Genomic DNA, 27264 nt, shown 5'->3' on the forward strand with positions numbered 1-27264 from the left:
ATGGGCAGTGAGGTGGGGATAGCGTGTGTCGGTGAACACACACCTATTGTCATTAGGAATGATGGATTAAAAGACGATAATGCTTGGGGCGGCTTTGGAGGGGGTGTCTTCAGTGGCAGTGAGATGAAGGCAATTAAGGATTAGCTACTGAATATGTTAGAGTCTCTGCTGCTTCTCTTTCTGTCTCAACACCTGCCACCGGCATGTGACAATAACCAAAGGAGGTTATTGCACGTGTGAGTGTGCCTAACGGCAGATGTTGGAGGGCAATTTTGGAGAGCTGAGGATGGAGCACGCCGGGTTGTCATGGGCACTGAACACTGGTTCTTGCAAACGGCATCAGGGAGGTATCAGGCTCTGCAGAGGGAAGAGGGAGTCGTAGCAGGGTGCTGCCAAGGCTGGGACTGCTGTGGCCTGATATTTATGCTTGTACTCCTTCAACATCAAATATATTCCTGTGCCTCTGAAAAGGACTGTGTTTATAAGCCAGCCTGGCGCCCTGAGCTGGCACTGGGATGACCGCTCTGCGCTTATTACCTTAGCTTGCGTGATCTTGTTTCTTACTGACAGTCCAGATGTTTAGACAAATGGTGGGATTGATGAATCTTTGCACACCTGGGCTAGCAGATGCGCAGCACCTGTGGCAGCAGCGCCAGGTTTGCTCTTGAGAGGGAGAAAAGGGTCTTCACCTTGCAAGAGGAATGGTCATATCCAGTGGCCCATGCAGCAGGCACCTGCTCGATGGCCAGCACCGATGGAGATGGTACTGGTAATGTCGGCACCTGTACCCTGAGACGCTGCAGGACTAAACACTGACGTGGCTGAACTGGCTGCATAGGGACAGGCTGGAGTTCAGGCTGCAAATGGAAAAGTAGCTTTTTCTCTCTTACTTTCTGCAAAAATATAAGTGCTTGCCAAGCTCACGTTGCAGATTAAAAGGTCAGTGCAGGAAGCGTCCTGCAGAGCTCACAGTGACAGTCAACAGAGATGCCTATGGATACTTTTTTTTAATTTATTTATTTGCTTATTTTGGAACTATATGTTGAAATGGCTAAATTGAGTGCTCTAAAGCTGGAAATTGCCAGTATTAAAGGTTTCTGTGCTCTAAGATTCCACTGCTACATGGGGTCAGACCCAATGGCCCGTTACCCCAGTGCCCCACAACAAGATGGTTGGAAGGGTGTAAACATGGAGTAGGAACATGTAACTCCATCACACTTAACTGCTTTCCTGGAGCCTGGTGATCTATGGCCCAGATGTTTCTTGGGCCAGAGATGGTGTCCCTATATTTAATAGCCCCCAGGGCTGTTCACGTTCCATGGGCATCATGTAACAAGGATTGTTTAAAATTAAATGCGTGATGGCTGGACTTGGTGCGTTACGGTGTGTTTGGCCTCAGAGCAAATGTGAATTGTTATTTCACATTAACACAGATAGGACTGGGCTTGGAAGGTGTTTATTTGGATGATGCTCAGCAGCCTGAGGGGTAAGCAAAAACTTTCAGTTCCTGTCTTGCTCCTTGGGCTTTTCTGAAAATCTCACTTAATGCTCTTGTGTAGCTTCATGCACACAAAAAGACATAAAACTGGGTCCTTTGCATCTACCACAAAACGCTTTGCTCTTAGTAGAGCTGCCTTGCTGGTTTCTGTAGTATCTGGAGGGCCCGGACAAGCACAAGGGCTCTGTGTCCCCATTCATTTCTGTGTGGCATCACCTTGGATTTTCTAAACTTCAGGATTTCAATGTTGTTCCTTCCTGAAATGGCTGTATTTAAGTGAGGGCTGAGGTAAATTCTGTCTGTACAGCTTGAAAAAAATCGGGGGGGGGAGTGTGGTGTGTGTGTATTTTCCAGGCTTGATTAGTTTTTTCTATCTCACTTTGCTTTTCCCCACCTTTTCTGAGAGGGCTGTGTTAAGACATCTGTGCTCGGTGTACCTGTGCACACCTGCTGCTAAGCCTGTCCTGGGAGGCTGGGCAGGAGGTGGGCTGCCTGTGCAATATTTACCCCCAGATCAGGTTATCTGTTATTTGTGTGGAAGGCTTAAAGCTCCCTGGGCAATTTGGACAAGAGGTTTGTTCCTTAGAAACCTTCCAAAAATCCTCATGGAAGATGTGCTGTGCATTCCTGCAGGGCTCCTCATGGCTTTGCTCCACCCCTTTGGTCCTCCTATGGATGCGTGCAGGGATGGGCAGGGGAAAAGGAGACGCAAGCAGTGTCCTGAGAAAGGAAATGTCTTACTGCTTCACCCTAGATGGAGAAGTGGGAAGGCTAAAAGACAATAGCAATGACTACTGACATGGTCTGAATACATTGTTTTTGCATCATATAAATCGGAGAGATTTATCTGCATTTTGCAGGCTGGGGAATACATCAGTATTCATTTTAGGCTCTGAAAAAAATTATAATATTTGGTCTCGGGAGAAATGCTGGGATATATCCCCTGTGGGGTTTACTGGAATAATGCTCTTTATTCTGCAGAAAGCCCTGCAGTAGGGGAATCCTCTGTACCCTGGCTGCTTTGAATGTCCTATTGTGCAGTAAACTAATGAAAAGATACTTGGTTCCCTCTGGTTACTGCTTAACAAGCTCCAGTGTATCCAGAACGTTCAAACAACCACTGTTGGCTACCTAGATTATTTCTTTCTCATGCATCAGTTAATTATCAAAGAAAAATTGTTGTATGTTGTTACAGCCTTTAAAACTCCTCTTCTGCTGTGCTTTAATCTTAAATTCTTGCTCTTCACTCTTCTGCCTCCCCCTTTACCTGATTAGATGGTTTTCCCCCGCCTCAATCATGGATTTCTGGCTAACGATCAGCTTGTCTTTAGCCGGCGAGTGCTCAAGGTAGACTTAGCAAATCTGCAGCCTCTGGTTTGCTGTGATTCTTTGAGTTGCTTTTGTTTCTTCTTTCTGGCTGATAGTGCACCATTGCTATTTTAAATTGCTGCTACTGTGGCTACGTTCCAGGTTGCTTGTTGGAAACGCGCTTGAGTGAAACCCCGTTGGAATTTAAGGGGAGTTTTGTCATAGTAAAGAGACCTAAAAGTGACGGGGTTTAGCACTTGGTCCTTTGTGGGAGTTGGGAATCAAGCAGCAAAGTCTTATAAAACCTGATATGAACAGTACTGGTATTGTAAAATAAAATGCATTAAAACTAGGGTTGTCTCTACTCTAAATTCGTACTCTAAACGTGATGTTTTAATTAGGCAAAATTCAGTGGGAGACTCTTGACATAATTGGTTGCAGTGTTCAGCATTTGCATAATTTTAAAAAGAATCCTACTGCAAGTGATTTAGGAGCACAGATCTTGTTGAAAGGCCATGGGATTTGTGCTGCTAAGTCACTTAAGGACTTCTGAAAAATCCCACTTGTCCCTGATTTGAGGGTGGACCACATATTAAATACAACGCTCTTACTGCCTCAGTGGTGACCCTTCCAGATGTTGCTAAAAGATTTATGAGGCGGCCTTTCCACGAGCCTTTCCATTGTGCAGCCGCATGGATGTGCCCGGCCATAGCCCTGGGGCTGGGCTGCGGCGGTGGGTCAGGAGCCGATAATGGGGTGGTGGCGCCCCGTGGGGTGCTCCCCTCCGGGGCCACCTACCAAACCCTCGCAGCCACATGGAGGTACAGCTGCTGCTTTTTTCTTTCGCATCCAAGCAATGCAGGGTGCGAGCTATGCTGGATGTTAATCTATGACACTGGCTGTATAGAAAGGATATAACTAAGCGCTACTTTTTGTTTGTGTGGGGGTTTGTTGGTGTGATGCACTAAGCTATGGAAGTGTGTGCATGCTCCATGCCAGCATGTTGTTGGGTCTGGGTTATTTCTGGGCACCGTAGAATTGGTAGTTTCTGTGTAAGCAGTCGCTGGGCAAGGGTTTAATGAGATACAACCTCGTTGGAAGGCAATGAGCAGAATTCTGGTGAAGGAACCAGACCTAAAGGGTGTGAATCAGCCATGAGCTCACTTCCAACAATCCCCATTGAATTACATCTCTGTGGGCCAGCAGAGGCCAAGGTGCTGGTGGCCCAGGGATCCAGTGCATGTGTTGCAGGCACCTCGCGGCCACCGCTTGCCAGCGCCGCTTCCTCTCACCATGTCTGTGTGAACTTCTTCCAGGGTGATCAAGGTCGAGATGGAGCCACTGGCCCCCCTGGTCCGCCAGGACCCCCAGGTGCTCGGGGGCCTCCTGGTGACACGGGAAAAGATGGCCCAAGAGGACCTCCAGGCCCCCCTGTAAGGACGGGAGATGCACAGCAAGCGCGTGCCAGGCAGTTCCCACCCCAGTGAGGGAGAGGAGGGTGAAGGGTGGTCCCTTCCCGGTGCTGCCACCCCAGCTGCTGGGTCCCCAGCCTGAGCCAGCAGCTGGGCTCGGTAGCTGCTTGTACAGCACAGCTGTGAGGCATGAGGCCAGGGGAGCAGGAGGGGACCTTCCACCTTCAGCTTTGGAGCAAAGGGCTGGACCTGGACCACATATCTGCAGGTGCTGGTTGTAACTCAGAGAGCCTGGAGGAGATCTCTTCCCCCATCTGTAGCCTTTAGATGACCTGTTGCAAATCTCTAGATCACTGGCAATTTCATAAAAAAACAGGCTAAAACATAATGCTGCTGAACATTCTAATTATTGCTGAGCATTTTGGAGAATGAAGGGTAGTAGTTTCAATGTTGGGCTTCTTATTTTTGCAGGGTTTCAAAGGCGAGCCGGGAGAGGACGGCCTCGTGGTCAGTATTGCCCAGAAGCATCTGTGTGTGTGCATGCCCCTCTCCCCCCTCGCTTTTACATCACCCTTCAGCTCGCTGCAGCAAGCAGGCTTGTGTTGGTTGCTTATGGAGGCCAAAAAAAAAAAAAAAAACCCAGGGGAAATTATAGATGCCCTAAAATGGATGTTTGTCTAAGGGTACCTGTGCCCTGGGGACAAAGGAAGCCAGACTTTGTCCCCTTGGCTCCTCTGGAGGGATGTACTGCTCCTGCATCCCCACTTCTGCCCCTCTGAATCCTCCTGGCATTGTAACTCAAATTCACTAAGGTCTAGCTTGGATTAAAAGGTACTTCCTATACATAAAATACACAAACTGTAAAAGAATATTTATTATTTACTGGGAGCACAGAGAACCTATGGCTGTGAGAAGATGAGAAGCTGGCATCTGTGTCCTTTTTTTTAATGGGATTTAAAGTACTTTTGGAAATGTTTTAGCCTGTTAAACTCTATTGTCAATAAGAAGTATCCCAACTACTCTTACATTCAACAGGGTGCCAGGGGACCTCCAGGACCAAAGGTGGGTAATAAGTAATTTCTTATTTGTCCAATTTTAACGTGAACTCTTGAAATATTGCTGCATAAGAGGCATGGGGATGAACATACGTATTTTGCACTGGACTTGCACTCATCTGTATATATCAGATAAAAATTTTCTAAGGTGTTGCGTTATCCTTTAACTTGGAGCTGCAAACATCCGAGTATGTCACCTACTCAATATCACAACCACTGCCCATGTCAAAACTTTGAAATGGGGGTGGAGGGAGCCGTGGGGGGCTGGAAGCTGGTGTGCTGTGGGAATGTGCTTTATTGCTTTTTGCGGGAAGGGGGGGGGGGGGGGCGCGGGGGATGTAAAGGTGATCAACGAAAGCCAAATATCTTAATTATACAATTAATTTTGACTATCCATACAGTTGGTAGTATTTTCTGTTATGTCCCTAAACTTCTTTCTCCTCTCTGTTTGTTGCTGTCAAAGGGTGAACCTGGTTTCCAAGGGAAAAAGGTAAAATGTTGATTTTTTTTTTTTATTTTACTTTATTTTTCCTTCTTTGCTTTTCTCTGTGCTCAGCTAGGGAAACCGTTGCCAGAGACCAATGGAGAAGCTGTGGTCATGGTAGTCCATACTGAGCCCGCCCTTGTGTTCCCTGGGTCTCTTGTCCACGCGACCCCGAAGCATGGGCATGGCTCTGCCTGCAGCCTGGTTTTCATTACTGCAAGCAAGCCAGAAGCTGCAATCACATCTGCCCAATAGACAAAGAATAAAAAAGCAAATGCCAAACAAAGCAGTAGGTCTTGAGCTCTTTTGCTCCGATAATTAAAGCTGAACTGAGAAGTGGCTGGAGGCTGTTATCTGCCCAGGGGCCCCCGGGATGGGTTTGAGGTTCCTGGGACAGGCATCGCCACACAGCACCTTGGTCTCGTGCATATTGCTCACTCTCTTAAGGACAGGCACGCTGCTGGGGTCGGGTGTTGACGACTGCGGGAGATTCACACGTCCAAGCTCTCCACATTTTCTTCTGGTGGTGCCATCAAGTAGCAGATAAATCACTGCCTTTAACTGAAGCCAAAGCACTGACTGGCCCAGCCTTTCTCTCTTACTGCTTTGCCCCAAGGCAGATGTGGCCATGTGTGTTTTTCAGGCCAGAATTTAGCTTAAAAAAAAAAAAAAAATCTCATAACTGGCCAGTAAAATTAACCTCTTCAGCACGTACAAAGTGTGTTTACTGCAGGAGAACAGCAAAGCATGACACAGGAAACAAACATCTCCTCCTGGCAGATGAGTGTGTTGGTGACTTGAAGTCCATGAGGATGGGTGGCAGCTTGCAGGGAGTCTTTGGGACCCCAAAAGCCTAAATGGATTAAATATCTAATTTCTAGTAAAGGTGGGAGAGCACCTTCCCCAGGGCCTGCCGTAAGCAAATTCTGGGAGATGCCCGTCCGCCTCCCCAGGCACAGGGGACCTGCTGGAGCCTGCTGGGCTCCTTGCTGCAGCTTTCCCCTGGCCTCCTGCAAACCTGGGTGGGTCTCAGGTCTGTGCAACACTCGGTGGGGTCAGATGGTGTGTTGGAGCCTAGTGATAAGTGTGTACGAGCTATTTGTGTGTCACTTTGTGTGTTTTGTTTCATCAGGGTGATGACGGGATGCCTGGGGAACCAGGACTTATGGGCCCTAAGGTAAGTTCTGCTCGGTGTCCATCTAATGTATGTGCTCGGCAGCATCTTTTGCTGTCTGGTGTCTTGGCACAGTGTCACAGTTGGGGCAGGCTGAGAAGCACGTGTCTCCCCTGACATGGAAAAAGAACTAAAAAAATGAGAGAGAGGAGCACAGCACACCGCTCTGCCATGGTAGCTCTTCTAGTTAGCAAACGCAGACTTCTGAGAATCGCTATTTAGAGGCTTCTCTTGCAGAAGTAAATTGGGGGGGTCTTGCTGGGGGTGGCCCGGAGCTGGGGTTCAGGCTGTGCGTTAGCACTGCCCAGGTCAGGGAGCAGTGGGCTCTCTGCAGGAGCCTCTTCCAGCTGCTGCAGTTTTGGGGCTAACTTGGGGCTGGACGTACCACCCGCAGCCAAACGGTTAAGCCTGAAAGCTTTGGGTTTATCTCCAAAACCCTCCTTTTGCACCTAGGCAATGTGAACTATTTCAGATAAAGCAGAGCTTTGCTCGCTCATGTATGTAAAAGTAAAGATAAATCAAGAAAATTGTAACCTGAAGAAATCTGTTCTCCAGCCTACCCGTATAGCGTTTGTCGAAATGGTCCTCTTTTCAGGGAGAAAAAGGCAGCGCGGGACCCAAGGGAGAGAACGGCACAGATGGCTTGCCAGGACCCAAGGTAAATAAAAGTGCATTAGCCGGGGAGCTGCGCACGGCTCTGCTGAGGCACAGCGTTTCAGCTGAGTAGGTGTTTTAGGTCTTCGCCTTCTAAAAGGCTTGCAAAACGCCCAAACTGGAACAAAACAGGGGGGTGTTAAGTAGCATTTTACCTCTTCCTGGTGATGTAGCCAAAGCTGGATTCAAGCAGAGATCAGTATAAGCGTTTTTAAAATAGTCTCTTTGCATGTTTTTCATTGAGTTGCCTCTCTTTCCCCCAAAAGAGCTAAACCTCTGATCCCACGTTGATCCAATGTATTGATGGCTGCAGTATCGCTTCAAAGCCCAGAGCACTTCATGTGTCTCCCTGTTCTACCGACCTTCACCGCTGCCAAGAAACGCAGTGAGAGAGTCTCGATCCGTGCAGTGGTGATGGGGAGACCCGGACAGCGTTTGTCGGCTGTTATTTCCCCCTTCAGCTGCTTCTTATTTAGTAGGTTTTGGGTCCAGTCGTGTTTTCTGTATCAGTCGTGGCTCCTTGTTGGGCCAGACACTGCGTGTCGTGAAGAAACATGGGCTAAGGCGACCCTGAGCCATTTTTCTTCTAAAACCATAGCAGCAGTGCTGGTTTCTTCCCCCTGGGATCTGCTGAATTGACTTTTCCTATGGAGAGTCTTAGCAATTATACCACTCCCTTTATTTTCTGGAGGGATTTAATTTGGCCAGCAAATGGATTTCCATGGGTATGGCAAAAGGTACTCTTTTTTTTTTTTTTTTTTTTTTTTATTATTATTATTTTATTTATTTTTTTTAAATCCTGAACTGAACCTCAGGTCACTGCTTTGAGAGCGCTACAGCTCTACAAAACATCCCAACTTAAAAAAAAAAAAACACACCCAAAACAGAGGAAAAAAAAAAAATGGGAAAAATGAAGGGGTGAAAAAGGGGAAAGGAAGAAGGGAGGGGGAAAGGAAAAATTTGGCACAGCCCTTTTCCTTAAATTTGCCCTTGAAAATGGTTTAAACGTGTCGGCTGAAGCTTTCCACACGCAAAATTCAGCCTAAAGCAAAGAGCCATGTGAAACTTCAGCACAAAGAGCCAGAGCTTGGCACGCGTGGAGCAGCCAGCGGAGCCGGAGCACGGCACGGCACATCGCCGCTACGGGTGGCTCAGCCCCGCGTGGGCCACGCTGCTCACTCTGCAACGAGACGTTTTCTTCCTGTGTCAACTATCTCACACCAATGTTATTTTTTGCAAAATACATTTGCTCTGAAGTCAAATAATTTTTTTTTTCTAGGAGAAGCAGTTCCTTTTTAGTGCCATACTTTTTCTTAATCTAAAACATACCTTGGCATCTCATACAGTTACAGTATTTTTTAAGATAAATAGCCTATATTTCCCTTGGTCTCTTTGAACCAAAAATATGATTTTGATTTTCAGGGTGAACCTGGTGAGAAGGGAGGAGTTGGCTCCATTGGACCCCGGGTATGGATGTTCAGGGTTTTGCTTTTTCAGTTTGGAGTCGCGTATTTGCCTCGACCTGAGCTGTTCCCCACAACTTATTCCTGCTTTATACCTGGCTGAACCGCTTTGGGACCAGTTCAGTGCTAGAAAATCGAGATGGTGCATATTTAAACAAATGATTATGTAGGTACTGAGTGCTGCCGCAGGAGAGAGCTCTGGGAAATGCAGTCAAGTTCAATTTTCTTATCAAGATGACCATCCTGTGACCCTTTGGGCTTTTGTGGGTTTTTTTTTTTTGGCAAGAGGTAAGCCGTGAATAGGGGGAATCAAGTGAGGATTTCTGTGCACTTCTCCGTCCTCCAACTTTAAGCCCTTGTGAGGTTTGGTTGGATGATAATTACAGCTCTCAGACTAGGAATTGATTACATTGGGGATTATCACCTTACAAATACTATCAGACCCTGAGTGTCTGGTCTTTGCTTTCATACCACCTGCTTCTGTCTCACATGCTGCAAAAAGCCTAAATAGGATTCATTCCTGGTTGCAGGGTCCCCCCGGCCTGAAAGGGGAACAGGGTGACACCGTAGTGATCGACTACGACGGCCGAATCCTGGATGCGCTGAAGGTCAGTCCCGCACCAAGGCCACGCCGATTCCTGTGGGTGAACGGGAGGGGACTGAAAAACTGCCGAGCTCTGCCACAGTGACATTGTGGCACCGTGTCTGTGCCTGTCCTGCTTCTCCTTCCTGAGACCTCAGCCTCAGCACGGAGCTGGCCAGGAGGGAAGAGCTTATTGCATTTGGGAGCTGAGGATATTTCGGAAGTACCAGCAAAAACGGTGGCAAAACTCGAGGCTGTGAACCCAGGCTGGGTACCAGGCTCGTGGGACCGAGCTGTGGGGTGCGAGATAATATTCTACAGGTGAAAGCAACCTGACGTAGCCTGTGATATACAAAAAACACCTGATGCAATGTGTGAGCAGCCCAATTACTTTAAAAAAAAGAATAAAAAAAACACAAAAAAAAACACAAAAAAAAAAAAAAAAACAAAAACCTACCTGCCAGCTGTGGGGTGTTATTTCCAGGGCATGGTGCGGAGCTGTGGGTGTATCCACAAGCAGCGGTCAGGATGCAGGAGGAAGGGAAATGGTGCCCGAGCCCTATCCTGACTAAGCAGCACCCTGCCATTTTCATTAAGATGAAAGAAGCTGACTAGAATAAATACTTAATCACAGACATATTTGAGAACTATTCTAATTGTTTTATAACAGGCTGCAGGGATACACAAAGTGATGGTAATTACCGCTTGCCAGATATCTGCATGGCGTGCAGCTTCGTGAGTGGAGTGTGTGGAGTGCAGTGGGTGGAGAGGCTCCATCAGATGTCTGGAGACTTGTCTGCTGGGCCTGGACCCTCTCCCGTGTCCTGCATGTGGAGATGGCTGAGGGGCACGTTGCTGAGCCTCGCTAGTTTTGCCCTTTTCCTGCTTTCCGTGTTTGCCCACTCACCTGTCTCGTGGACAGAGCTTTGGAAAGGCTTCCGGCGTGGTTAAATGTAACAGTGTTTGAGTATGCAGTCATAGAAAAAGGTGCTTGAGGATTTGATGCTGTTTTGTTTTTCCGCTGAGCAAGACCGTGAGTTTTGCTGTTAGAGATAATTGGCAAGTTGCAAAATATTTCTTCATCCCAGGGCAGTTCCTGGGCTCTGCACCCAGCAGTGCCCAAGAAAAACAGCTTATTTAAGTGTGCAAGGTTTTCCTGCTCTTAGTGCTCACCTTCGTTTCCCCTCTTTAATTGCATTTCCCCGGCTGGTTGTCACTGCTTTCAGTAGGATGCTTCTCCCCATTCTGCCCAGGTCAGCTGGCTGGAGGGGGGAGAATGCCAAGAGAGACCACCGGATCTGGGGCCACACCTCCAGCTGAAGGCACCTTGCCTCTTAGCACACATACCGCTGCACCTGTACACCCAGCTAGCTCCACTCCTGTTTTCTGCATGAACATCACCTGTGCCGCAGGGGCCCTCGGGCCACTTTGTGCCAGCTGAGCTCATCATGGTGTTTGGGCAGCCCCGGTGACACAAGTGCCTGTTGTAGGACGTGGTTGGGAGCTGCTCCCAGCGCATCCCCAGCAGCACAAGGACAGTGTGCCGTGTTCCCGTTGGACATGCTCATACCCGTTTTGTTTGCTGTGTTTCAGGGCTCGCCGGGTCCCCCAGGGCCACCGGGCCCCCAAGGTGCTCCAGGTCCCAAGGTGAGTCCAACCTCTGCGGTGCCAGATGGTGTTCTTAGTGGTCCTTAGTGGCTCCACATGTAGCAAGTGTCTCCCAAGCCAGAGCAAGGCAGGCAGCGCTGCCTGCAGAACTTGAGGCTATGCATGGTAAAGGAAATCTTCCTCTGGCTGAAAAAGGAAGTTTTCATCCAAAAGCCAAAGTTTTGTTGACCTGTGTCTGGTCTCAAGCTTCTTCCAGAGGATGCAGTCTCAGAAATGAATCCACTCCCAATCCTACACCTGCCAGGTGAAATCCTGGCCCCTCTGAGACTTCCTCGTTGCACAGGGTGGGAAGCAGAAGTAAATGGGAGCAGCAGTTGTGAGGAGGGGCCGGCAGTGCCACAGGCTGTGCCCAGCCACCCTCCGTGCGCTGCTTCCTGCGCCAGCGCTGTGTCCGAGCGGGACCGCGCTGTCCCCCTGCTTCACAAGTAACCCACTAACCTACAGGCAGCTCTAGTTTCTTTAAAAGAAGAACTTAATTTACAGAAAAGCATTTCTTGGAAGAACAGGATGGGACAGGATTTCAGTGCCTCTTGAGCTCTTCATGTCGTCCAAATTCAGATGACAAATTTGGATGAGCTGGTGATGCCAGCACGTCACTGAAACCTCCTTGCTGCTGCTCCTGAACCTGGCAATGGCAAATCCATAACCACAGTTGTTGATACATGTGAATAACGTATTTCCTTGCACAATGCTTTCCCGAGGTGATTTCCTGATTTAATTTACCACAGGCTTCCCTTTCTTTGTGTCGCTTCAGGGAGAGCTGGGCTTGCCGGGTCCCCCTGGACTGGATGGTGAGAAGGTGCGTGGGGCATGGCTGGATCAAGCAAGAACTTGCAGGAGACGAGTTAAAAAGGAGTTTACTGTTTGTCTGTGAGAGCTGTCGCTGTGAAAATCAAATCTCAGCCTGCCAGGCACAAGGCTGAGACTTGATGTGATGTGTAATGTTCAGCTGCATCTCCTTGAATTAATCACCCTTTGCCTATGGCCCCGTGCTCAGCTATGAGCGTGCAGATGCTGCTCACTGCTACATCTGCCAAGCTAAAGGGGCTCCTTTTACGAGTGGTTCATCAGACACTGTCTCATATTCTATTGTAAACCTTCCCAACCCTAAATGGCTGCAATCCCTCCTACAGCCCAGCCAAATTCTGCTGTGCCCACAAAATTGGTGTGTGTAAATTTTAATGTTAAAACATGTTTTCATGAGCTCATGCTGCAATATGAAGAGCAGCAGCAGAAAAACAGAAATGACTGTTGTGGGGTAGGGAGAGACACAGTTTTCTCTTAAGCAAATTGTTTTCTGTAAACTTCCAGGGTCCAAAAGGAGCGAAGGGTGACCAGGGCAGCGCAGGGATCACAGGACAGAAAGGAGAGACAGGAGAAATGGGCTTAGCGGGTCCGCCGGTACGTCCCTCTTTGTGTCCCTGCACGTCAGCTGCTTGGTTCTTCAACGTAATAATTTCTGCAAATGCTCAGAATATGGCCAGGTCTGCTGATGTAAGCAATGGCCTGTCCCCACGGCATTACTGGGGAGCCGAAGGATGTGGGAGCTTTGAATTTTCTTCACTAATGATGATGATGATAATGGCTTATGCAGGTGATCTATCCTGGTAGCAAGGAGGAGAAAAATCTTTTCTCAAAGTTCCCTGGGGATGAACATGAGCTTTGCTTGTGCCAAGGCTGGAGTTTAGAGGAACACCAACATATTGTTCTCTTTTGCTTTCCTGGAAGATGCACCACATCAGTGTTACGTCTCTGTCTTTTAGGGAGCAGAAGGGCCAAAAGGAGATAAAGGAGAAAAAGGAGACACCGGGTCACCGTGTTTGCAGAATAATCATGTAAGATCTTGGCAACATAAAGCCTCTTCCACAGTGTGGGGTCAGGTGAAGTCAGGGCGTGCAGGCTCGGAGCCTCCAGTCCCGTACCCATCGGCGTAGCAGAGGGGAGCAAAACCCAACTGTTTGCTACAAGAACTTTCAGATGCATCTAAATGGGGTTTGTTCGTTAGGGAAGAACACGCTGCATGCTCAGCACTACCGAGTTGTTTTAGATTTTGCATTGATGGTGGAGATACTGGATGCTGCTTTTATAATTGTGTTTTGTTCTAAAAACATATTGGGCTCCTTGCAGTTTTATAGGATTTCTACATCCTTTTTTCCTTATTCATGCCTTTTGCTTGGAAAGGAAAAAAAAGTTACGGGTTTTAATAGTTCTTGATGGAGAGCTCTAACTTTATTCTGGAGGGGGTTGTTGTTGTTTCTTTGGGGGGGGTGTATTTGGGTTTTAGTTGGGTTTTTTTTTTTATCAGAAAGGCTGGTTTCCTCTGGTCTGTGCAGAAGACTGTGTCATCTTCCATAACATCCATTTTGCAGCTGGCAAATACACAGAGCAGCATGGGCCATGCCGCTCATTTCGGAGGCTAGCCTGCTTCATGTGCTGAAGATTAATTTATTTATAAATGCTACAAGCAACTCATTGATTAGCAGATATTTTGATTAAAGCTACTGAATCAGAGGGCATTAAATCATGATTCTGGGCCATGTGAGCTTTTCATTCTCAAACTGTCTTCTCCCTGTGCCCAGCCCTGTTAACGTGCCGTTTAATTCCCTTGTGCAGATCATACCTGAGCCTGGACCCCCTGGATTACCTGGCCCTATGGTAGGACTGTGGAAAGCAGCTCGTGCAACTGAGCATTGCTGTGGATTTGTTATTGCATGTGATTAGTTAAGGCTGAGGGTGGTTTGCTCTGTTTAATTGTTGTGTGAATCTGGGGAAAAAAATCAGGGAAGAGCTACAGGGTTGTGTGCTGTCTTTGGAGAGGTGGAAGCAACTTATTTAGGAGAGTACATCAGCATTTGTGGCACATTTTGCAAATAACCAAGTTGTTCCTTGGGACAGGGAAAAGATAAAACCTTGTGGGATGGGAAAACCTGCTCCCCATCACGATGGTCCCTGTATTCCCATAAATTTGCCCAAGTCAGTAAGTTTTTTGCCATCAGCTGCAGTGGGAGAGGATGCAGGTGGTGATGAACACAGAGAGAATTTTTTTATGCAGACATCTACCATGCTCCAAAAGGCTTGAGGAGCTGTCAAAGGCATCGGGAAGGTCAGGATGCCTCCCCTGTGTCCAAGATGTACCTTGGAGAGACCATGCTTCAAATCCAGGCAGCTTTTGTACTTGGGAAGTGTCCCCAGCCCTGTCCAGGCTTGGAGGGCCACTGTGGCAGGGTGCTGCCCTCCGGACTTGCTGTCACTTGCTTCAGCAAAGCTTTTGCATGGCTCCCGCTCCCCAAAGCTCATGTTACAGAGCTTTATTGTTGGATGTTACGCAAAGTGGTCCTTTTCCGTTCCTCCTCCCCCTGATTTGACGTCGAAGAACCAAATAAACTGCCACCTGTCTTGAAAAGAAATATTTGGCCATTGTCACCCATAATTTGAGGAAGAAATAGTTTAGGAAGCAAACTTTGGGGTTTGTTTTTAAATTCTGGTTTTTTCAAATGCACCATTGTGTTTCCTGCAGGGTCCTCCAGGAATCCAGGGGCCTAAAGTAAGTCAATAAATTAAATGTCACCCACTGTTTCCTGCCTGCCAGTGCATTATTTACAGGCTCACAAAGGCCTGTCAGCTCCAGGGACTGATTTTGTTGTCACTGTTTGTGACAACACATCCCTTGGTTGCGCTGTTCAGCAGTTGGCGTTTTGGAAAACAAGCCGGTTTTCCTTCCAAACATATTGAAGATCTTAAACCCTCCTCCAGCAGAGTCCTGACGGCCGGCAGCACATGCCAGCCAGGGTTTCCAAACCTGCAGGCTTAAACCTGTATTTTCAACTGTTTTCTTATATGATTCGGTCAAGAGAAAAACGTTACCAGCAGTGTGGGTATAAGCATCCCAGAAACGTGGTAGGAGGTGGTAGATGCGTGGGGTGGCTCTCCTGGGCAGAGCTGCCAGGTCTTCATGGTTGATACTGTTTCGTTTATGCAGGGCTTGGATGGTGCAAAGGGAGAAAAAGGTGACAGCGGTGAGAAAGGGGACCACGGTGACACAGGACCTGCTGTGAGTTGTCTTCCCATCTCTCGTTTCTGGCTGTTGACACAAACCTGCCTTACAGCAACCATGCCAATGCCTTATTTCTTTTTTCTTTAAGGGTCTCCCGGGAGCTCCAGGGCTCATCGGTTTACCCGGTACCAAAGGAGAGAAGGTAAATCATTGGTGTGGGAAAGGAGTGGTGACTTTGTGGTGTTATCCTAAAATAGGGGCTGTAAAATCCTGCTATGGTGGGTCCAGCCAGAACTGCCGAGCTGGGCTCGTACTGGCACTATCCCGATGCGTGGTCAGGAGCTCCCCTTGAACCCCAGGGGCTGCTGGGCAAGCCCATGCTGTCCCTACCGTATTTCACCAACTGGTAGTAAGTTTGCAACGCCAAACTCAACACGGCACATCTTAATTTTTATTTTTACAACTGCAGGGAAAGCCAGGGGAGCCAGGATTGGATGTGAGTATGGAAAACATTAACTGTGATATGTAGAAGCACGAACAACACGCATGTAAAGGCCATCAAATTGCTTGAGATTGTTGGAAAAATATGTATCTAACACTGCATAGACTACCTTCCCTTAAACACGATGCCTACGGAATGATGTCTGCAGGAAAGGGCTTAATTCGGGCCAGTTGCCAAACTGCTTCCACTGCACAGCAGTAACTGCTCAGCTAAAGATGCTGCGGGGGGTCCTTTTCCCATTGAGAATAGTTGGATTCGGTGAAAGGAAAATCTCCAATAGCTGTAATGATACTGGGGTATGGTAAAGCACTAGCCTTCCCAAGAAATTGCTGACATACCAAGTCAACAGGAAGAAAATGTCATAATCTTCACCATGGGAGGATGGGTTGATCCCTGGAGATTGCTCGTGTTGAACCGAGATGTCAGGATGTTTGCACACTAAACTTACCATCTTTTTTTCCCTCCGCCACCTTAAAAACTGTTATGATAGGGTTTCCCAGGTCTCAGAGGAGAGAAAGGAGAGAGAAGTGAAAGAGGCGAGAAGGTAAGTGGCTTACGGCTCCGGAGAAGCCCACGGGGGCAGGACAGGCCCCTCTTTCCAGCAGGCAGGATGCTGGCCCTGGGTGCCGGTTCCCTCCCCAGCCTGGCAGTGTTCCTCAGGTCGCTGCTGTGTAAGGCCTGTTCTGTAGCACAAGTATTTGCACGGTCCCGGTGTAGGGCAGGACGTGCAGTTAATTCCTACCCACTTGAATTAACTCAAGCGTGCAGTTAACTCCACCAGCGCAACCACTGTGGGGGAACGGAGCAGGCTGACAGGTCCAGGTTGCCAAGAATTGCTCGTTTTGGTTTATAGACCTTGGAAATGGATCCAAGCCAAAGGGTTTGTTACAGGGATCCTTAAATAAAGGGGTGCCCGGCTGAGCGCAGCGGCTGGAAGCTGGTGATCCCAGTCAGACACCGACCTGGTTTCTAGCAGAAAGCAGTCATTTAGTCATTGTGCTATAAAATTGCCTATTTAAAAAAGTCTCCACCCAGCTTTAACTGAAGATTTTCACAGTGATTTAATTACTCAGCTGAGGTTACACTAGTGCAAGTGTCCCTACGCTGGGTGAGGTGTGCGACTCTGCAAGTGCTGTGTGACTTGAAGCCGAGGTGTTTCCCCTCTTGTTCCTGATATTTTCCTGTTGTGCCAACAGGGTGAGCGAGGATTACCGGGGAGAAAAGGAGCCAAAGGGCAGAAGGGGGAACCAGGCCCTCCGGGACTGGATCAGCCTTGTCCTGTGGTACGTCTTTTATTTCACTCACCCTAAGCGTGCGTTGCCAGGACTGACGGGGAGTCGCAGCTTTGCAGCCAGGGAAGAGGAGGGAGGACTTGGTAGTTCTTTATTTTGCAGTAAATCAGAGCAGATGGTTATTGTTTTCTCACGTTTCTTAATGGTTTGTTTTATCTGCACTGCTGGAAGTTCACTACTCGCTGCAAGGGCTCCACACTGGCCAGATGGGAGCAAGCCATAGCAGTAAAAATAAAGAATCTTTGTGCAGAGACCTTCTTATTGTAGTCGGGAACAATGGGCTTCAGTAAGGCTCTTAGGAGACAGCGTGCCCTGGTCAACCTGCCGGCCTGGCTTCTGGGTACATTTGCAATGGGGGAGTAACTCCACGCCGTGGATGGGAGGCGGTTTGAGAACAGGGTCGGCTCCATCCCCTCACCCAGCGAGGGCCGAGCCTGGCTCCGGCTCTCCCGTGTGGGGAAGCGGGTTGGAGCTGATGGCATCTTAGTCCAGCCAAAGATCCGTGAGGGATGAGCTGGAGCTCCCCAGGCTGTCAACAAGTGCCGCTGGGAGAAGAGACCTCCCCGTGTTTCTCGGCCTGAGAGCAGCTCACAGCTCAGGTCGGTCCCTTCCCAGACAAGGTCGCGGGCCCCTGCCGTGCCACAGGTCCACAGAGAGGCTTTCCAGGAAAGCTCCTGGGTGTTTTGAGCCTGAGAAAGGTGGATCTCCCAAGTCCAGTTCCAGAACCTCTCACTCCTTTGAAAGGGCCCAGGAAATTAAAAAACAAAACAAAAAAACCCTACACTGGTTTACATGAAGTGATGTGGCCTGGTAAGATTTACCTCCCTTTCGTTACTATTTTTCATGTAACGACTAACACCAGAGAGATCCTCTCCCTAAAATGCTTTGAGGCTGCAGGAAGAAAAGAGAGAGTTGTATCAACTATTGAACTGAACTACTGAAATGTGGTTGTTAGACCTTAGTTCCGAGGCACCTAGCCAGTAGTGCCAGGTACCTGCCCCAAAAACCCATTTCTTGGCTGAATTGTCTTTTTCTCACCCCGCCAGCACAGCTGTGGCAACCGAAGCTGTTGCGTAGCTCTGCCACACCAGCAAAAAGCTCCCTCAGTCAATACGCTTTATTTTGCTTGGAGACTGAATGTGACCTACAGTTAATTTTTTCGTTTCTGACGGATCACCTTTCCTCCCTCAACATATTGGATGATTTAGCCTTCGTCTTTTTCGCTGCGCCGTTACAAACATGAAGCTCTGGTTTGTGTGTAGAAGATCTTCCCCAGATGACAGACTCTGTGTCTGTGAATTCCCCACCATGAAACCGCTCTGCTGACTTGCCATGTCATCAGAAACGGAGGTGTAAAGTTCTGGAGCCATCCTCCTCTTCTGCTAAAATGAGTAACTCCCGTGCCCTTTATCATTCTCACCAAGCAGTTATTTTTTCGAACAGGGAGATGGTAGCGTTGCAGGCAGCCAAAGGGACCCAGGTGTACCAGGCCTGGATGGGGTGAGCGTGCCCTGCCCTTTGGTACGGTATCTGCTCGCTTCCTTTCTCGCATGGCTTGTGTGTGCTTCTGCTGTGGCCAAGCCCCGTCTTGAGCAGCAAATCCCTCCAGGATTCCCTGAAGGACGCAAAGCAGCAGAGTTGAAACAAGATGTTTCACTCTGGCGTTCAGGGAAGGATGCCAATGTGTTGTGCCGCCTTCTTCCCAGTAAAATGACTTTAGATAAGGCGTGTAAGCAATGGGAGATCACGTGGGGGATGCTTCCCGCTGTGTGGTATCAGATGCTAAAATTAGTTCTGGTTTCTCTCAGCACCTATGGCCCAGTTTGGCTCCCCTCGTGCCTGTGCTGCAGCCCTGTGTCTCCAGGGTTTTGAAAAGCTTTTCTGAAAAACACTCTGCAGAGCAGAGGTCAGCGGCACTCGGCAGCCGAAGGGCATCTGCTGCATCAGCACGCAGCGCTGCCCCGCCGCGCAGGTTGAAGTCCAGCAGTTACACAGGAAGGTTCGTGCTCTGCTCCCCGAAAGGGCTCTGCACAACTAGTTATGGGTTCGTTGTTTTATTTTCTTTTTTTTTAGCCATAGAAAATGCTGCATGGTAGATGATTTGCAGTTGTCTTCATAGAAACAAAAGGGCAGTAAGCTGTCTCTCTTTCAAAAAGTTAAATTACTTTCGTATGTGTCAAAGAAACCAATTACTAGCAGCAGGCCCACTACAGCTCTTCCTACTTACTCATCAGAGATGCTACATTTACCAAGTATCTCTCATCTTAACTATATAGAAGACACAAGTCCTATCTGTATTGAAGGCGTTGTAAACTGCAGTAGGTGATTTCTCCAATATGTAACTGCTGCCCGACTAGTTAGTAAAGCACTTGCACATCTTCCTGCTTACAGATGTGAGGGTGAGTTGCATGTTGGTTGGGAGTGTTGCTTTTGTTCTCCACCCCACCGCGCAGTGGAGGCTTGCTGGGTTCTTGGCAATGGCTTTCAGTCCAGAAGCATGAGCATGAGCCTTACACACAGGTTGCAAAGCTCTTTGTACGTTTGTAAGTAATTTTGGAATCGCTCGAGTGAAACACAGTAGAAAGGCACGGAATTTTATGGTGGCCAAAATAATTATTTTTAAGTGCACAGGAAGAAAAAAATAAAAGCCCAGGGCAGACATCAACCCTGTGCCCATCGGGGTTAGGATGTGCTTCGACAGCAGGTCAGGATCTTTCCAGGTCAAACATCTGCTCTGCACCTTGTCCCCTTTACCCTTCAGCCCCAGACAACTCATGCAAATGTGCAAGCTGCACTTCTTTTTAATGAACACTTATGGACCAAAATATTGACTGGTATCAGCAGAAAAATATGTATGTTTTCTAACTAATAGGGAAGCACGTGGAAATAACTTGACCTGTTACACTATGAGTAGCTGGACAGGGTAACCTTACTTCACTGCATCTGTTTTATTGGGCATAGGCTATTTTACATATAAAATCAATACAGAATACAAAAAACGTGATGACTGACATATACAGTAAAAAGTGTAAAAATTCATTTTTGACCTGTTTTTGCACTAGCAGCCATCTCCGCTGCGTAGGCATCCTCCTGGCTTCCCACCCCTAGTTACTTTGGAGGTGGCTCTGCAGGGTCAGTGCATGTGTGCTCTCTGTAGCTCCACATGCAGAAATTCATGCAATCAGAGATCCAAGAGCCTTAAAAAAAATCCAGCATGGGAAAAGGCAGCTGAAGTCAGCTATTTCTTCTAAAGTATCTTGAAAGAGTTGGTCATACATAGTCCATTCCTCTTCTAAGGGGCTCCTTCCTTTTCAGTGTGTTCCTCCTGGTAAGTAAGCTCTTCTGGCTTTCTGATTTCTGTATGTGTTTCTTGTATCTCCATCAGAAAAAGACAAATATTTTCACTCCCTTTGCATAGCCCATAACTCATCCTATTTCATTCAGTTCAGCAACTCCAGGTTTCTTAAAGAAACTAAGTACTGCAGGACCGAATTTAACACAATTAGGTTAGCATCCGGGAAGAAAAAAAAAAAAATTACATCACCGTCCACCAAACTGAAAAGCACACATTAACAAAAAATACACTTCTGCCTCATGCTTTCCATATATATATATATATCTGATTGCAAAAACCACTACCTTATAAAGCAGATTATGAAGCTAACTAAACTGTGGTTCCATATTTTTATATTTATTCACATCTTTTTTGTTTAAAAGAAAAAGGAAGTGTAGGTTTGGATTTATTTTTTTTTTTACCCTGGGTTGTATTCAGTTTTGTGCTGTGAGACGCACAGAATACATTGCCTGCATATTTTTTTTTTTTTTTGTGCACATACAGTAAATGGGTTTTGCATGGTAATTAACGGTGCTACTAAACATTTCATCGTTGTGAAGACTGAGCTTCAGGTTTTTTGGTCTGTCAACAGAAATTAAATCTGCAAATTCAATTTTGCAGGGCCCAGACGGACTGCCAGTAGCAGGATGTTGGCATAAGGTACAGTAGTAATAGTAACTGTATATCCTTGAACAGGTCCCGAGTAATTTTGTTTGCTGCATGGTGATCGTTTGCACTCCTTTACACAGCAGATTATATGCCTGGCAGACGTAACGTCATGCCTTGGGAGAGCAGGATTCCACTAGCTTCGTGTCTTGTTCCCCAGAGCTGTAGACTGGTGCTAGGAACACCGCTCCAGAACCTCGCTGAGCATGAAAAATTGTTCTTGTTCACACCGTCGGTAGCAGTGCCTTGTGCCTGGCTTGTATTACAGCCCAGGCAGTTTAGGAACTACTCGTGCACACACTGCACCACCCTGCAAAGCATGCTCGTGTTGACTTACTCAGCCCACACCTTCTAGCTGAGACTTTTACGCTGGGTTACCTCTTTGTCCCCAAGTTGGAAAACATTTCTCTCCAAACAAAGGCTTTTCTGCCATTGTAATTATCAACAACCACTACGCTGCTGCAGGGCTCGCATCAGTAACCTGGGTGCAGGTGGCCAGGTAATTCATACAGTCTCATGCACCCAGAACAGCCAGGGGTTGTAAGTGCTAAAGGCAGCCCAGGAGAATGAGGAGGAACCTGTGTCCCGTCCCCCCCCGTAAGATCAGGATTTGATCCAGACTTGCAGAAGGATGCTGTAACCTCATTCTCTGACAAGGGTATATGACACTGAAGCTGAGTGGAATTACTAACCCAGTTTCAAACATGTGGTGCACGGAAACAGTTCAAGTTAATAGCAAGCATGTTACTAACTGGTTGCAAACTCTCAGTTAGAATGTAAGCATGCCCTTAGCATATAAAATGTTTTAATTCTGTGGTAAGTCGTTTGGATGTACTGTTAATATTAAATCTGAATGCCAATCCTTATAATATTAACAATAAGATTAGTAAGTGTAATGAATGGAGCGTTTCTCTTTGATTAAAATGTTTGTGTGTTCTTTTTTCAGTGATCTCTAACCACGAAGCACAATATGTAAATAATGTGATATATTTTGATCTTTTTAATTTTTGTATAAAAAAAGGAAAAAAAAAAAACTTTCAACAGTAATATATTGACCTTTTTTTATACTGGATTCTGTCATTTATGGACTTTGAAAATATTGTAAAGCTCCCAAACCCGTAAGAAACGCATGATAACGTCAGGATTTGGTAAAGGTACCAATGACAGCAGCTGGGAATGAACAGTCTTTGCTGCTAATGTTGCTGCGTGAACTAACAGTACTGAGACAGCCTGTTGCCTCGTGTGCCTTATCGCATGAAGGAGGGAGAAATCCCTGTCCTAATTTGGCTCTCCACTCTGTATTTGCATTGCACATGCACACTCAAAGGGAGAAAAAACCTGGCTGAAAACAAAGAAGAAAAAAAGGATGCAGCCCTAGAAACGAAAAAAAAGCTGCTGTATATCATCTGGTCAAACAAGAGAAGAACTTGCAACTTGCAGAGAAAACACAGCCAAGCTCCATTCGTTGCTACCTGCTGTTGATCTGATGGAAATAGCAATTCTTTGGCTATAAGAACAACCTCGACTACCTGTGGTTACTTCCACTACTACCAAGAAACCCTTTTTGTCTCAAGAGGAGGCACCTCTGGGTCCTGTTCTGGGGTCTGTGGCTGAAGATGTGCAAGCACTTTGTTAGTGTGGAACCCAAATTCCCCAAGAAACTTCCACTGCAGGATTTCGACACACAAAAACCTAGCAATACTTTTAGCGGAGAGTTGCAGGACAGAGGTGGCTCTGCTAAATCTTTTCTTAAACAACGGAGCACGTAACATTGCTGTTGGGGTTCCCAAAACTTGGGAGTTTGGCGTATTTAATTGTCTTGGTTTGTAGGGTTCATTTGCATTTGATTTTTTTTGTGGTTTACATGGTTTTAATTGTAAACTCTGTAACTCTGCACGCTCCTCTTGCCCTCTTCCTTTTCTCCCCCTCTTTTTCAGTCTCTTTTTTGAAATTATCTCATCTCAGGCACATCCCATGCAGAACAGGGTAATGAATAAAAGGAGGATTACGATTCTGGTATCTGCATATGGCATTAAGTGAGATCAACTAAAAATTTGCAAACTATTCCACTGTTCACATTTTTAAAGATGTTGAAGTGAAGGGCCATAAAAAATTATTTCAGGGAGGAAGAAAATGGCTTACAGCCCAGTCTGTTCAGCTTACAATGAGGATCAAGGGGCAATCGGATTCCTTTGCAGGGAGGAGATACTTTGTATTAACAAGTTCTTAAACTGAACAGACCAAATGTGCAACTATCCCTCTTCTAATGGGTGGAAGTTGAAGCTACATAAAATCCAGTAAAGCCAGCCACGGATTTTTAATGGTGAGACTGGTTAATCCTAACCAGATCAGTGATGCAATCCCCTTTTGATTTAACAGATAATTTCTGGAGGCAATACTTTAGCCCAATACAAGATGCTAGGCTCTGTGTTAGGAGTCTTAGGTGAAATTAAGAGTCTGACCATGATATCAAACCAGTATCTGGGCTTTGTGGCCTTGACTTTATGAGAACACAACAGGGAGTCATTTTCTGATGCACTGAGCAGATCCGAACCCTCTGTTATGTCCTTGTCCCACTGCATCCCTTACTGCAGCTACTGCCAGAGAGGACCTGAGAGGCACGCGACCGTCCAGGAGCAATCTTGCCCTGTACAGCTGAACTACAGCTGAGGTAGTTCTTGCTCCGATATTCCGAAAAACACGAGGAACATGCTCCGTGCAGGTAGGGTGACATTTGACTGATGTCTGTGACTGGGTCCTAGGTGTCCTTGAGCCCTTTTGTCAGCTGGGAGCGTTTATTAGCTGCTGAAATGGCCATCTAACTTGGTCGGTGTGGACAAGAGACTTACGGCTGTGGGTGGTGAACCTTTGTTACCTGCCTCTGCTAGCAGCTTAGGGCCTACACAGGCACACTGCTTGCTTTGTGGCTATAATTTGCATCTTTACTGATGATTTTCTTGGTAACCATACAGATTAAATCCATGTAAATTCAGATCAACTAACAAATCAAGAAACAAGAATTATGTAACTCAAAACAGCAATGAAAATGCATTTTATTTACTTCCATTTCATGTTGTTAGCTATCACTTTTGGTGTGGGGGTTTTTAAAGGCATAGGGAGCAGCTGAACAAGCTCCCGTTGGCTTTTAGTGCTTTTGAAAAACCCCTTTCCTGTCCCAAATTAAAGCTAGAAATCTTCTTCTGTGGAAGGTTGAAGGCAAATCTCTCACTGGTGTCACCGGGAAGAAGATCTGTAATTGTTCCCTTAATGTACAGTTGCTCTTCCCATCTCCCCCAGTCATCTCCAAACTAAAAGCAATTCACTACTCCACACTGTGGGCTTCTACACTCGAAATCCCTGCATGTGTCCTGTTCATGGAACCTCTATCAATATCAATGAGAATTCAGTCCCCAGAATGACTGCAGAAAGCACAAGAATCTGGAAGTGTCCACAAACAATCTACAATGCAGATAGAAAAGTCTTGTTTTACATACGCTGGCAAAAACTAAACAGCTTTCTATCTAGCTCCTACTTGAAGAAGTCTGATATCACTGAAGCTACAAGACAAGCTAACCTCCAAAGCTTATGAAATTATATTAAAATTTATATTTTCTCTGAGGAAATACCCCGAAGTCCTATTATCTTCAGGTAAACAAGTCAGTATTCCGTCTTCAACTTGTGGAATATCCAGTGCTTGTAGGCATCAACTGTGACCACTGCCAGGCCTGCAAAACATTGATACAGAATACCAGAACAGTGCTTTACCTATTGCTCTAATCGCTCCGCGTGGCAGCCGTCCCCCTCCCAACACAGAGCCTCTGCTGCCACACAACCCAAGACATTTTTCCGTAACGAAGGGAGAGAGAGCTCGTTTTGAATCAACTAAACCTCTTAACCAGGGTGGCTCTTCCCCATCCCCGAGGCACAGCCTGGCCGCTCGCGGCGTTTCCGTGCCAGGCAAGGAGGAAGGCTAGATGGGCTAGAACGGATCGGCAGCCTGCGTGCAGCAGCTTCTCTGGACTTCTGCTGCTCTCATTCCCGTTAGAAATCCCGGTGGGAACGGATCCTGCTGTATACAGCACCTATTGCCACTTCAGCCACAAGGAACTAACCAGGAGATCTCGGAGGATCTGCTGGCGCTACGGCTACTCTACCAACCCCTTCCAGCACCAGCAGCCGAGACCTGTGGGAAGCGGAGCTCCCGGGAACGGAGCGAGGTGTGGATGCCTGGGGAAGGCTGCGGCTGTGATGGGCACTCCAAGTCCTTCCCGGTCCCCAGCTGAGATGGGTGTGTTTGGCCTCTAGATCCTGACTTGGTGTTCCTCATCGATCGCATCGTGCAGAGTGACAGACTGCATTAGAGGAACTGTTGATTTCTGTATCGATCGCGCGGCGCCTAAGAGGAAATCTGTTCAGACTTCCATGTGCTTTCCACACACACAGATTTAGACGAGTAGGTTGTTAAATGACAAATTGTTTCAAAGCAGTCGTGATCTTATTGGGAAGAGTTAAAAAAAGATGTGCTTTGCTCAGCAAATTCATGCCAGATCAGTTGATTATTTTTTCCTTCCATATGAAAATGTTTATGTGGGTCTTTTGGAATACTTTTGAGTTTGCGAACAGCTCATGAAGATAAATTTTACTTTTAGGTAGTACTGGCAGTCTTGCTCAAACTCAGTAATTATCTCAGCCTCTCACAAAGCATACAGCATTTTTTCCCCAGGAAACTTCTCTCTTCCTCCCCCCGCCCTGGTTGGAAGGAATGTGGGATTGTTTTACAGGAATTCAGAAATGCAGCTGAATGGTCCCCCTAGATGTCAGGAGCAATAAAGATGACTGACAGGGAGGCTGATAATGCTTATGAAGTCTAAGTCAGTCTAAGACTGAGCAACTGATTTTTCGCGGTCACTGAAGTATTTAGTATGTTAGCTTCGTGGAAGCATCAATCAACGTTTTGGGTAACAGAGGTTATTAATATTGGCGGAATCTGAAACCCAGCCAAATTTATATTTTATCTGTTTTCTAGTTTACAAAACAGAATTCCTTAGTCTAATGTAACGGACCGTGAAAGCAGGGTGGTTTCCATTATATATAACCTATATATATAGACATTAATATAACCACGTCTACCTGCTGCCCAGGAGCAGAGGACAGCAGCTCTGAGGCTTGCTCCCTTTTAAACTGTAGCCAGTGACTGCAACTCCCAGTTACTACCGCCATCCTCCCCATAACGTAATGCAGCCTAATGAAATTTGGAAGCCAGGTTCCCAAACAAGAGTCCCCCAAGGGCACAACAATTCACTTGAAACCCTTAAAGCAGTTTTTCAGCCACACAGCTCTGCAGGCAGGGCTACCCTCACGTGCTAGGTGGCTAATGCTGGAGCTGCTGGTCTCTGTGGCGGCAGCTGTGCCAGTCCTGGCCCTGGGCGCTCCAGGCGCGGTGATGCGCTCCCCAAGCTTACTGTTGGGTGCAGCTCCCTAAAGCTTCGGGGGGGAATGGGTTTTGGGGGAAGGGGAAGGTGGCCAAATACCCCCCATGTCTGTAACTCCAGTGCTCGCAAGCACGCTGGCAGCTTAGGAGGCCCGTTGCCGGAGTGCGAACCCGATGATTTGGCCTGCGCTGACGGGAGGAGGTGAGATTAATTAAGAGTTTTGCAGCTGAATTGTGGGTTTGGCTACTGAGTTCAGGAATATTTCTCTGTGTTGTGAAACAGGTGGCAGAGAAAACCCAGTCTGACTCCAAACTGAAACTGTTTCCTAGCCTCAATGTGCTAGGATTTTATTTTCTTTAAAAAAAAAAAAAAAAAAAAAAAAATCAAGACATTGCTACTTGCTTTGTTTTAATGTGGGGAGCTGCCTTTCTTGTATACACTGCTTCTAACACTTGCTGTATATATAATGGTGATGAATTTATTTCCATATGGATTTCCTCCTGTGTATTTAAAAATAAGAATGTTTCTTCTAACAATAAGAGACCTTCTGATGTTTTGTTTTTAGGAAACCAATAGCTGAAATATTTAGGTGAGCTTATGTCTTCTGTAATTTCATAAATCCAGCATTTGAAAGCCTTAAGCAAACCAGCAAAACTCGTGTGAGGTTTCAGCAGTTCAAGACATCCTATGCAATGATGAAAAGTAATCCATGGAGAATGACAGAGGTCATTACCCGTGGTTTTAT

General features: G+C 46.9%; 2 protein-coding genes across 6 annotated transcripts in view; one reads left to right on the plus strand and one right to left on the minus strand.

The window, feature by feature from the left end:
- Positions 1-22174, plus strand: part of COL23A1 (collagen type XXIII alpha 1 chain) — a 189056-nt gene extending 166882 nt beyond the window's left edge. The window contains exons 1-21 of one of the 2 annotated variants that reach the window (XM_056348737.1): positions 1853-4239; positions 4690-4725; positions 5254-5280; positions 5737-5763; positions 6890-6934; positions 7527-7589; positions 9008-9052; positions 9579-9656; positions 11225-11278; positions 12054-12098; positions 12611-12700; positions 13063-13134; positions 13913-13954; positions 14817-14843; positions 15279-15350; positions 15442-15495; positions 15763-15789; positions 16286-16339; positions 16992-17078; positions 21043-21081; positions 22034-22174. In XM_056348737.1, the coding sequence (XP_056204712.1) occupies positions 3961-4239; positions 4690-4725; positions 5254-5280; positions 5737-5763; positions 6890-6934; positions 7527-7589; positions 9008-9052; positions 9579-9656; positions 11225-11278; positions 12054-12098; positions 12611-12700; positions 13063-13134; positions 13913-13954; positions 14817-14843; positions 15279-15350; positions 15442-15495; positions 15763-15789; positions 16286-16339; positions 16992-17078; positions 21043-21081; positions 22034-22036 (1266 nt within the window). In that variant the 5' untranslated portion in view covers positions 1853-3960 and the 3' untranslated portion in view covers positions 22037-22174. Of the gene's footprint in view, positions 1-1852; positions 4240-4689; positions 4726-5253; positions 5281-5736; positions 5764-6889; positions 6935-7526; positions 7590-9007; positions 9053-9578; positions 9657-11224; positions 11279-12053; positions 12099-12610; positions 12701-13062; positions 13135-13912; positions 13955-14816; positions 14844-15278; positions 15351-15441; positions 15496-15762; positions 15790-16285; positions 16340-16991; positions 17079-21042; positions 21176-22033 lie in introns of those variants that run through there. The other variant, XM_056348738.1, reaches the window with a different exon arrangement.
- HNRNPAB (heterogeneous nuclear ribonucleoprotein A/B) overlaps positions 20021-27264 on the minus strand; it is a 30067-nt gene continuing 22823 nt past the window's right edge. For 2 of the 4 annotated variants that reach the window (XM_056348741.1, XM_056348745.1), the window contains one exon: positions 20021-20566. The gene's annotated coding sequence lies outside the window, so the exon portion shown is untranslated. Of the gene's footprint in view, positions 20567-24107; positions 24813-27264 lie in introns of those variants that run through there. The other 2 variants (XM_056348739.1, XM_056348743.1) reach the window with 1 other exon arrangement.

This window comes from Falco biarmicus, chromosome 8 (genome assembly GCF_023638135.1).
Source record: "Falco biarmicus isolate bFalBia1 chromosome 8, bFalBia1.pri, whole genome shotgun sequence".
Taxonomy (NCBI): domain Eukaryota; kingdom Metazoa; phylum Chordata; class Aves; order Falconiformes; family Falconidae; genus Falco; species Falco biarmicus.